At 44.2% G+C, this 11,314-nt stretch overlaps 1 protein-coding gene across 2 annotated transcripts in view; it reads right to left on the bottom strand.

Moving 5' to 3' along the window:
* Nucleotides 1–5,993: 5,993 nt before the first annotated feature.
* The window catches only part of OLFM1 (olfactomedin 1), a 53,665-nt gene continuing 48,344 nt past the window's right edge, over nucleotides 5,994–11,314 (bottom strand). For both annotated transcript variants that reach the window (XM_087944280.1, XM_026687400.2), the window contains exons 5-6: nucleotides 9,415–9,521; nucleotides 5,994–7,606 (exon numbers count right to left, since the gene is read on the bottom strand). In XM_087944280.1, coding sequence (XP_087800406.1) covers nucleotides 6,932–7,606; nucleotides 9,415–9,521 — 782 coding nt within the window. In that variant the 3' untranslated portion in view covers nucleotides 5,994–6,931. The remainder of the gene's footprint in view (nucleotides 7,607–9,414; nucleotides 9,522–11,314) is intronic.

Here is an 11,314-nt window from a genome sequence, read left to right as displayed (position 1 = left end):
GTTGAAGCTGAAGTATTCATTGACAGGTAGGACATTGCAATGTATGATTTTATATACCATGCTTAAGTCAGACCGAAGACGGCGTAATTCAAGGTTTTCTAGTTCTAGAATTTCAAGTCTAGAATTTGATAAGATAGAGGGAAGAGCATGGGAGAGTATTATTGCAGGTGCTCTTCTGGGTTTCGATCAACAGCTGGAGTCTGGTGTTGAAGCTTATAGGAAAAGAAAAGGTGATAAGTCTTTGGAGAAGAGAGTTATAACAAGAGCCTTGGATAATAAAACAAAGTGCAGTGTGCTCTTTTTATTTTTTCTAAGCTGCGCTACCCCTCCCTCATCAGTTTACTTTTTGTAATAGTTATTTGGATTTTTGGCTCTTTGGAACTTGTCTTTGTTTTTTTTCTTGTCTTTGGAAGTTAAATTTCTACACTTGCTTTTTTATTTTAAAGGAAAAGTTTTAGTATTAATGTTTCCCTTCTTTTTCTTTTTAAGGGAGTAGCTTTTTTCTCTCTCTCCCTTTCTGGTATTTTTGTCTTTCCATCTACCTTCCATATTGATTTTTTCTTTTTTTTCTTTTTTTTTTGGTTTATTTTTATGCATCCTTTTATATTTGAGACCTCTTAGCCCTTATCGGTTTTGTTGCATTTCTCTGCACTCTTTCTAAGGTCCCAGCAACTTGTGTGTGTGCTGTGGTGACCAGAACTAGACATGATATTCCAAGTGTGGCCTCACTAGTGCAATATAGAGTGGTACTATCACTTCAACATGAACTTGATGCTGTCCCTTTGTTGATGCAATCTAGGACCGTATTGCCTTTGTGACAGCTGCAAAACACTCCAACTCACACTTAAGCAGTGATCTATAGATCCCTCTCACAGTTGCTACTGTTGAGCCAGATTTTGTATCTGTATGTTTGTGTGTTCCTGACCAAGTGTACAACCTAAGTTGTCTCACCACTGTACTGCATACTTGGGATAGGTCCAATGCTTAAGTTTGCCAAGACCCTTCTGAATCTTGAGTCTATTTGCAAAGTGTTAGATATTCCCTGCAGCTAATGTGTCACTGACAAATTTGGTGAGCTCTCACCCACTCCCCCCATGTAGGTCAGTTATGAAGATGTTGAAGAGTACTAAGGCAGAACCTGGGGGACCCTCACTGCAAGCTTCTCTCCATGTAGATGCAGCTCCAAGGGCTACATCTTGTATGTGTGGTTGGTCAGCCAGTTCCAAATCCAATAAGTTCACATGGTGCCATGGGATTGTGTGTTTGTTAGTAGGATTTACTGGGTTAGGGATTTTCTGTCTTTCACTGTGCGTTGTATTGTGTTGGGGGGCGTGCACGAAGGGAGGCTCAGCCAATCTCATTGTACACATGTTGTATTCTGACAATAAAGGTTCAAAAATAGTAGTGATGCTGTCTATCTAACATTTTTCCTCTCTTACCCAGTGGACTGTGGTCTACTTTATCAAATGCCTTACCAAGTATACTCTATCCACAGTATTTCCCTGGTCCACTAACTTAGTCACTTTATCAAAAAAAAGCAGTAACGCTTGTTTGGCCTGATCTGTTTTTAACAAACCCATGCTGGTTTCCAGTAATCGCCTTGTTCATCCTAGATGCTCACAAATCTGCTCCTTGATTATCTTTTCCAGGATTCTCTCAGATATTGCTGTCAAGCTGATTGGTCTGTAGTTTTCTAGATCCACTTTTTCCCCCTTCTTGAAGATTGGAATCACATTAGCTCTTTTCCAGTCCTCTGGCAGTTCCCCCATGGTTCAGGAGCTCTGAAAGATGTTTGCATTTGTACAATATTGGAAAAACGAGGAAAACCTCCCTCCCCAGATGAAAATATAATCTCTGTGCAAAGATGGATAGACTGACATTAAAAATAAAAGATAAAGCAGATACAGATAATAGGATGGGAGAATGGGAGCAAGGCCACAGGTGGACGATGAATGGCCCCTCCCATCGGGATTAAAAGAGGAGGCGGCTTTTGCAGGAAACAACTCGGCTCTTTTGGCCATGTGTTTGTTCCAGCCTTGTGGATCTTGGTCTGTAAACCCAGCCTTCCCTGCCAACAGTGAGTGTGGAACTGTTTACCGGGCAGTGTTCCAGGATTGATAACAGTCTGAGATAAGTTAGTCCACCTTTGCGAGAATGTGTGCCAAGCTGTTGGATGACTGTGAATGAATTAATTCACATTGTTGTAAATAAAGAGGTTTTTGCCGGGACCCAGAATTGACTGAGTGCTTTCGGGTGAGGCCTAGGACAGAACATCCCTGGGTCTGTACGTTCCACAGACTCATTGCCACCATTAATCATCCCATTGATGCACTTGCTTTCACAGCAGCTAAATGGGATCCTCGGACCATCAAAGAAGAGTGGTTTGATACCAGTTGACAGATGTGTGAAGCCTGTAATGCTTCAAGGCTTGGACAGCAGCTGACCAGCTGGAGGAAACTGCGTTATGTGTTCGTTATTGTAGAGTAATAATGAGAGCTGCTAATTAAATTGTTTCTAGTAGAACAATTCTTGGCATTTTAGTAAAAAAAAATATACTGTATTATGGTAAGGGTATTTTTGTCATGCACACCTACTTAAAAACCCAATGTAGCTTTTGTTGTATTTCTTTTTATAAAAAACCTCATGTTTATCAAGGTATGAAAAGAGATATTTGGCCGGAGAAGGCTGGTGGGACTGGATTGCAAAGTTGCTGGACTTTTGAGTTTGGGGTAATTCAAATAGCATACTGATTCTTCTGTGCAGGGTATTCCAACATTTTTTTAAAAGCTCCTATAGTTCTGAGTACTTTTAAGTATCCTTTAATCTCGCTTACTGATAGATATTTATTGAATGAAAAAAGATTTCATTATTTTTTTATTGTTTATATTTTGTTAGTGCTTGATAAACATCGTGTTGTCTGGGTTATTTAATTTGCGTAACAATGCAGATTACATTCTTAATCTCCACCTCTTTTTTCCAACCCCTGGTAAAATAAAGTCCATGTTTGATAATATTCTGTGTCTTCTTTCTGTTTGATCTTCAGCATAAGCCTCTCCATTTCTGCACAATATCTTCCTAATTATTTCTTCGTCTTGCAGTGTTTCTTCATTTTTCCAGTATTATGCAAATATAATCCTCACTGCTGTTAAGACATGCAATATTAAACATATGCTTTGCTTATCAAATTTTTCTGATGTTATACCCAATGAAAACATTTCAGGTTTAAAATTGACACGTTTCCCTATCATCTTTTCTAACCATTTATGTATTTTTGCCCAAATTTATTTTTGCTTTAACACAAGACCACCACATATAACGTGCCCATTTTTTGGTTACATTTCCAACATTTGCTAGGCACATTTTTAAACATTTTAGCTAACCTAGCATGAGGTAAGTGCCAACTATAAAACATTTTATATAAATTTTCTTAATAAGGAGTTGCCACTGTTAATTTATAGTTCCTTTCCCATATGTTTTGCCACTTCTCTATTTCAATATTATAACCAAAGTTTTTTTATCCACTGTGTCACTCTGTCTTTTACTTGTTCGTCCTCCATTTTCCATTTTAGTAAAAAATTATATATTTATTGAATGTTTTTGTCATACTGATCCCCAAATCAGAATTGTGAACAGGGATCATAAGGTTCATCAATCCAGCCCTCTACATTGTGTAAGAAAATTATGAAACCATAAATGACAGGTGACAATTGTAGGTCGTCTAATCCAACCGCTTGCACAAGCAGGAGGCCCTAACCATTTCTGACAGATCCAGTCTCTTCTTGAAAGCTTCCAGGGATTAAGCTCTATCTGTCATCTATCTATCTATCTATCTATCTATCTATCTATCTATCTATCTATCTATCTATCTATCATCTATCTATCTATCTATCTATCTATCTATCTATCTATCTATCTATCATCTATCTCTCATCTATCTATCTATCATCATCTATCTATCTCTACCTACCTCTCTCTCTCTCTCTCTCTCTCTATCTCTCATCTCTCATCTATCTCTCATCTATCTACCATGTTTCTCACAAAATAAGGCCAGGCCTTTTTTTTTTGAGCCCCGAAAAAAACGGCTAGGTCGTCTTTTCAGGGGTGACTTAATTCCCCCCCTTGCATCCTCATCTAGAGTGCCCCACGGGCAGCCTTGCCACCAGCCGCTCCTAATGGGTGATCATGGCGAAGCGCAGAGCTCCCTACTCCCACCAAACACCTTTGCTGCAGACCCAAGACCTTTGGCACCCGCCGCTGTTGCTTTCCCTTCTGCCCATTCCGCCAACACGCTTTGGAGCTGCCGCTTGTTTGACCGCATTTGGAGCTGCCGCCGCGCATTTGGCCCGCCAGCTGCCGCTTCCGCTTGGAACCCCACCGCTGTCGGGAGCACTGCCGCTGTTTGGAGCTGCCGCTTCCGTGTTTGGAGTGCCGCTGCCATTTGGAGTGCCGCCGCCATTTGGAGCACCGTCATGTTTGGAGCTGCCACTTCCGCGTTTCGAGCTGCTGCCGTGTTTGGAGTGGTGGCGGCGCTCCAAATGGCGGCGGCGCTCCAAACAGCGGCAGTGCTCCAAACGCGGACATGGCAACTCCAAACAGCGCAGCTCCAAACAGCGGCAGCGCTCCAAACGTGGAAGCGGCAGCTCCAAATGCAGTGGCAGCGCTCCAAATGCAGAAGTGGCAGCTCCAAACGCAGCGGCGGCATGGGCAGAAGGGAAATCAACAGCGGCAGGCGCTGAAGGTCTTGGGTCTGCCACAAAGGTGCTTGGCAGGAGTAGGGAGCTCTCCGCGCTCTGCCATGATCGCCCATTAGGAGCAGCTGGTGGTGAGGAATTGCTGCACGGGCGCTCCTAACGGCAAGTCCCTCCGCCCTTCCCCTTATTTTGCATGTTTTAAAATAGGCCTAAATTTGGGGGAGGGGCTTAATTGATTTTATGCCAATAAAACATGCTGGGCCTTCCTATTGGTGGAGGCCGTATTGTTGGAGAATCTATCTATCTATCTATCTATCTATCTATCTATCTATCTATCTATCTATCTATCTATCTATCATCTATCTGTCTGTCTGTCTGTCTGTCTATCTATCATCTATCTATCTATCTATCATCTAAGCCATGGAGACTCAGTGATTAGAATGCAGTATCGCAAGCTAACTCTCTGCTCACTGCTAGTAGTTTGACCCTGATCAACTCAAGATTCAGCCTCAGCCTCCCATCCTTCCGAGGTGGGTAAAATGAGGACCTAGATTGTTGGGGGCAAATAGGCTGACTCCACAAACTGCTTAGAGAGGGCTCTGAAAGCACTATAAATCAGTATATAAGTCTAAAGGTTAAATGCCAGTGCTATACAGCCAACATCTTTTACCCACTTTTAATTCTGTCACCCCCCTTTTTAACTATGGCAGTTGGATTAAAAATATATAAACTGTTAAGCTCCACAAAAATGCTTAAGGGATCCATTTAGTTACTCTTTTTAAAGAAACCTGTTGATAATTTTTAGTCATTTGTAACCAGCTTTGGCCTCCTGCATGTGCACGTGGTACCGCCAAAGGGGCGAAGCATCAGCAGACAGGCTGGCGTGCCCTCAGTCCCCACCCTGAAATGTTAGCCATGGGCCTGGGATTTCACGGCTGCCTGCAGATCCCCTCAGGAAAACGTTTCATTTTTTCAAGCTATGATTAGATTGGAGTCTTCTTATCTCACAGCAAATCATATTTATTATTTTGCAACATTTCAAAGTGCCCTGCAATTGGAAAGATGCAGTATAGAAATATTTAGTCATCTGCAAGGCAAGGGGATCAAAGGAGAGGCATTGTACAACCCCCCCGCAAAGGGTACAGATTGTGTCCATTATGTTTACACACGTTATATAAAGAGAAAGTTCAAATATTCCTAGAATTCGGAGGAAAGCAAAAGCTTGTCTATTTGTGAATTTTTTCTTGCTTCTGAATCTCCTTCCAGATATTGGTTGCTTATCTATGACATAAACACAGGACCTTTTTTTAAGATATGAAACTTTCATTTTATTAATTCAAATGACATCATTTGCATTTACAACATTCATTGCATAAACTTGGACATATAAAGTTTTCCACCTCTGGATAATAACAGACATTTAGGGTACAAGTTATTGGTTGGATACATGTTCAAACAAATATTTGGGTACAACATCTTGTCAATAGTACATAACTTTTTTTTTCTTTTTGTATTTTATAGCTACTAAAGACACAGTTCCATTAGCTACTTTGGGTCTCAGGACAGTTTGTCTAAAGGGGACATAAAGCACAGAAAAAGGGAGAGAGAAAGAGAGAGATGAGTTGCTAGCTGTAATGGTTATACAATCTTTACACACAACCCTCTTTGCATTTTAAAAAAATCAAACTCTGCTAGTGTGAATCAACTGTACGCTGTCAAACAACCCCCAGACATTCATCGCCGCTCTCTGTGATGTAGGGAAGTGTCCATGCAACACACCAAGAAAAAGAACAAAGGCGAAAGAAATAAAGAGGGGAAACAAGAAACCCAGGAAACCCCTAATGAATATCCAACAGTCATCGCCTTTCATCGTACTCTGTAACTACAGCTCTGCTATTGGAACATAAATGGAGGGGGGGGAACAACCACCCCGGCCCCACCCTGAAAAAGTGGCTGGAAAGTATTTTTCAAGTGCAGTTCCAGCTGCAAATGAGTAGCGTATTTATTATTGTTATTTTTATTCCTGTTGTTCGGTAATAGTAGTTTGACATTTGAGAGGTAAAAGTTCTCATCTTGCAGTTTTAACTCAGGTTATAATCCTCTCCATTTCTGGTTTGGCAGTTGCTCCGTTTTGAAACTTCCCTTTTGATTGTTTTATATACGTTCCCTGACAGCCTTCGGCTCTCGGCGGTTTGCTGTGCGTGAAGCCTTCCGTCCCATCTCCGCAGCCCCCAAAAGGACTATAACTCGTCAGACCTGATGACGTGGAAAAGGGTGACATTGTACAGTATCTGGTGGCCATTGTTCCAAGCGTAGAGGGCTCGGTCCTTGGGGTTGTAGTCCAGCATGGAAATGTGCGAGTACTTGTTTAGGAATGGGATGTCTATGTATTCGTAAGTGGAGCTGTTGGTCTGGTAAGCGTACGTCACCTTGGTCCCTCCCGAGTAGCCATTGGTGACGTATAATGTGCCGCAGATGATGAACCCTTCGCCGGCACTGCGCTTGGGGTAACTCGTGTTCCAGGTCTGGAGGCTCTGCAAGGTGTTGGGGTCCAGCTTGCTGATGACAATGTTCCCTGCATTTTGGTTGGTGGCGTACACGGCCCACAGCCCGTTCTCGTCCACCATGAGGTCGATGTCTGAGTGGCCTCCCCAGGCGTAATGGTAGACGTTATTGTAGCCGGCGTAGTCCAGGCTACGGGTTTTAAGGATGGTCTCCGTTTTCAAGTCAAACCTGATGATGATGTGGCTTTGGTATTTGTTGAAATAAATCGAGCCATTGTAGACCACTTGGCCGGTGCCGGACCATGGGTGTGGAAGGCGGTGAGAGGTGAAGTTATCCGTGTTCATGAAGTCTGACATGGATTTGTACTCGCGGACGAATCGGTTGTTATGATAACTGTCCATGTACCACACCTAGGGAAGAGCAGCAGAACACAGAGAAGGAGTTATTTATTTATTAACTAATTATTTATAAACTGTTTCAATCCTTCCCTCAAAATGATGCTATAGAGCACTGCCCACCAGAACAATTAGACACAAGGACGGTTTTTTCCTGAACGCCATCACTCTGCTAAACAAATCATTCCCTCAACACTGTCCAACTATTACAAAGTCTGCACTACTATTACTATTAATCTTCTCATCACTCCTCATCACTCCTTGTCACCCATCCCCTCCCACTTGTGACTGTATGACTGTTACTTTGTCGCTTGTCTCCTTATGATTTATATTGGCTGTTTCCTAGTATGATTTGATTGCTTATTGTCCCCTATGACTGTTATAAAGTGTTGTACCTGATGATTCTTGACTCTTGACGAATGTCTCTTTTTGTTTATGTACACTGAGAACATTTGCACCAAAACCAATTCCTTGTGTCCAGTCACACTTGGCCAATAAAGAATTCTGTTCTGTTCTGTTCTATTCTATTCTAATCTATTCTATTTGGCGTATGGCAAATACTTGGACTTATAGTGGTTCAAATGTTAATGTCCAATCCACCCAGCCATTCAAGGAGAGGGTGGTCTATGTTGAGAAAAATCAGACATTGGGCCGGTGTAAGCTCTTGATGGACATTTGGACACAACGGGATGGATATTTTGTCAAGGAGCACCCCCGTCTGAGGGGTAGAGACAAGACCCCACTTAAACAAGGAGTCCTGGCAGACACCATGTTGGGTACGGATCCTGTTACAGAGATCCTTGGTTAACCACCATGTTGGGTTGGTTACATGGCACTCAACCAGAGACTTGCCAGGCCCTGCTGGTTTCACTTGGTCCTCTGTCTTTTGTCTGCTCCCTTGGTCTCCCACCCCTTCAGATGTGCCAGGAAAAGAGAAACCAGAACTACTGTATTTTTCGCAGTATAAGATGCTCCGAAGTATAAGATGCACCGAGCTTTGGGGGAGGAAAACAAGGGGGAAAAAAATCTGCCTCTGCCTCCCAACAATTTGCCTCCTTGCAGCAAACAGCCAACAGCCTGTTTCAGCTTCAGCACAACCTGATTAGCACAAGCAGCTGATTGTCAGTTGGATCTGCGTCTCCCGTTGATCAGCTGTCCCACGCTGCAGGGATTGCTGCCTCCGCGCGCCCCGTTTTTGCATTCCATTTTCAGCCTGTTTTCGGCCTCTTTGTGACCCATTTTCTGCCCATTCTGGGCAGCGGGGATCAGAACGGTAGAAAAATGGGGCATGTTGAGGCGGAAATAGGCAATGGTGATCCCTGCAGCCCGAAACAGCTGATCATCGGAAAGCCGATCCAACTGACCATCAGCTGCTTGTGCTAATCATGCTGTGCTGAAGCTGAAACAGGCTGTTTGCTCTTTGCTGCAAGGAGACAAATAGCTGGGAGGGGCCAGTGGGTGGGTGGGGCTTTGGCAACATTCACTGTATAAGATGCACACTTAGACCCACTTTTTGGGGGGTGGGGGGGAATGCAAAAAATATGGTAACTGGAAACAGGCAGACAAGCACTGTGGCTGCCAAGCCCATCACATGAACTGTGCCCCCAGTGAGGAGGGACAAGACCTCTGTCCTCTGCCCCTATTGGAAGGCTTGCTACTGGCCTGTCCAACAAGCCCAGGGGGGGTCAGTGTGAAGGACCGAGAGCAGCAGGATTCCCAGTGGGTTTGGGCAATGCCGCTCCTCTCCTTGGAAGCCCTGTTCTGCTCCTAGCCTTACCGCCCAGTTCACCGCCTCAAAGGCAGGCACAAGGAAATGACCCTACCTTGCTTTCACCCTCGGGGGCCAAGGGGTCCGTCATCCAGGAGCCAAACCTTGAGCCGGAGGTCTTTACGGTGATGGGGTCGCTTATTGCAGTCAGTTTCCCACAGGCTGCAAGATAGTGGAAGACAACAATAGTAAGCAAGGCCTGCAATTCCCTCCCCACCCTCCACTTTATGGCCGGCATCATTCTGAGTCAAAATGTCAAAAGATTTTCTTGTCCTGGGAAAAGAGGCTTCTGGGTGTTTCCTAAATCCTATTTACGGCGCTTTCCCGTTTCTTTGAATGGTCGTTCAGAGTATTCTTCGCTAGCCAGGGAAAGTGGCTGAGAGGCCAGAAGAACTGAATGGGGTTTTTTTGGGGGGGGGGGATATTGCACTGTTACAGGGTGTCCTGGCGAGGAGCTCTTGATGTGCACAGAGGGCCCATTGAAAGAGGAAAGAGCCGTCTCCTCATATATAGGGAGGAAGCAAAGCCAGAACAGCTGCCGCTCACCCTGGAATAGAGCCGGATCTACACAGAATGACAGAGTTGAAAGGGACCTTGGAGGTCTTCTAGTCCAACCTCCTGCTTGAGCTGGAGACCTTATACCCTTTCAGACAAGTGAGAGCCCAGTCTCTTCCGAAAAACCTCCAGTGATGAAGCACCCACGGTTTCCGGAGGCCAGCTGATCCACTGGTTCATCGGCCTCCCTGTGAGGAAGTTCCTCTTTAATTCCAGGTTGCTTCTCTCCCTCGTTAGATGGAGGTTGTCACTCATCCAGGCCAGGGTTGTCCCGAAGGTGCCTTTTCCCCCCCCAAGAGGCAACCTGACTTTGATCACAGATAAAACTCCAGGTGGTCTCAAAGGCTGCAAATGACCAGCTGCCTGCAAGGAGTATAAATCCTTCCCTTCCCCACCGTCCTATCAGAGCTGAAGAAGCTTCTTGGAGGAGAAGCGAAACGTCTTCAAAGAAAAACAAATAAAGTCCAGTTGCTTCTTGGAGAGAAAAAAAAGCACCTTCCTTCATTAATTTCCACCCATTGTTTGTTCTCTTGTCTTCTGGTGCTTTGGAAAACAGTTTGACCCCCCCTCCTCTTTGTGGCAGCCCCTCAAATATTGGAAGAAACACTGGAACCTACAGGGAACCCTAGACTTATAACAGTTCTCTGCCCATCTGTGATTTTCTTGGCTGCCTCTGCACTCTGGTCAGGAAAAGGCCCTGGGGGGAGAAGTCCTTCTGGCTGCCTTCCCTGGAACTGAACAGTCACTAGGGCAGCCAGGTGACTAGAGAGAAGAAGCAGGGTGTAACAACAGGCAAGACCTGTCTTTGGTGCCTCCTCCAAAACAGGTGCAAGACCTCCACACTCCATGAAAGAGATCCTGGCCCAAAGTGTGTTCTTCACAAAAGATTAGCATCGCCAAATGCTAGAGATGGAGAAGAGCTCCCAGAATCTGTCTGAAGACCCGTCGTGCAAGTGAGCTCACCACTTCTTGAGAGCAAGTTCTTCATTTCAAACACAGGGAGAAGTCATATCCTTTTAAAATATTTTCTTCAATGGAAGCTACCAGCTCTCAAGAAAATAGCTTCTGCATGGCACCTTAATAAGGGGACAGTGTTCCATCTCAGCAGTCATCACAAAGAGTGGGGCTTTCATACACCTGTTTTGGGAGGTCCAGGAACATCACCCCATCCCTAAGAAGAAGCCGATAGCTGAATGTGTGAGTGTATTTGGTCTTAGACATTAGGATTTGATACTGAATTCAGCTTTGTAACCATTAGGGCTATTTAGGAAGAACTGCATCGTATTTCTGAAGACTCAGAAATATATAATGCCCAATACACAATGATATAGGTATCCCTCAGGCTTTAATTACAATTTGCTAAAAGCGACATCAAGAAATGGCAAATAGTGATATGATCT

Source organism: Notechis scutatus, chromosome 15, assembly GCF_049901735.1.
Source record: "Notechis scutatus isolate UNSWTSFEM ecotype Mainland chromosome 15, rNotScu1.2, whole genome shotgun sequence".
Taxonomy (NCBI): Eukaryota; Metazoa; Chordata; class Lepidosauria; order Squamata; family Elapidae; genus Notechis; species Notechis scutatus.
The sequence above is the reverse complement of the archived record's forward strand: the minus strand, read 5'-3'. Positions and strand labels throughout refer to the sequence as shown.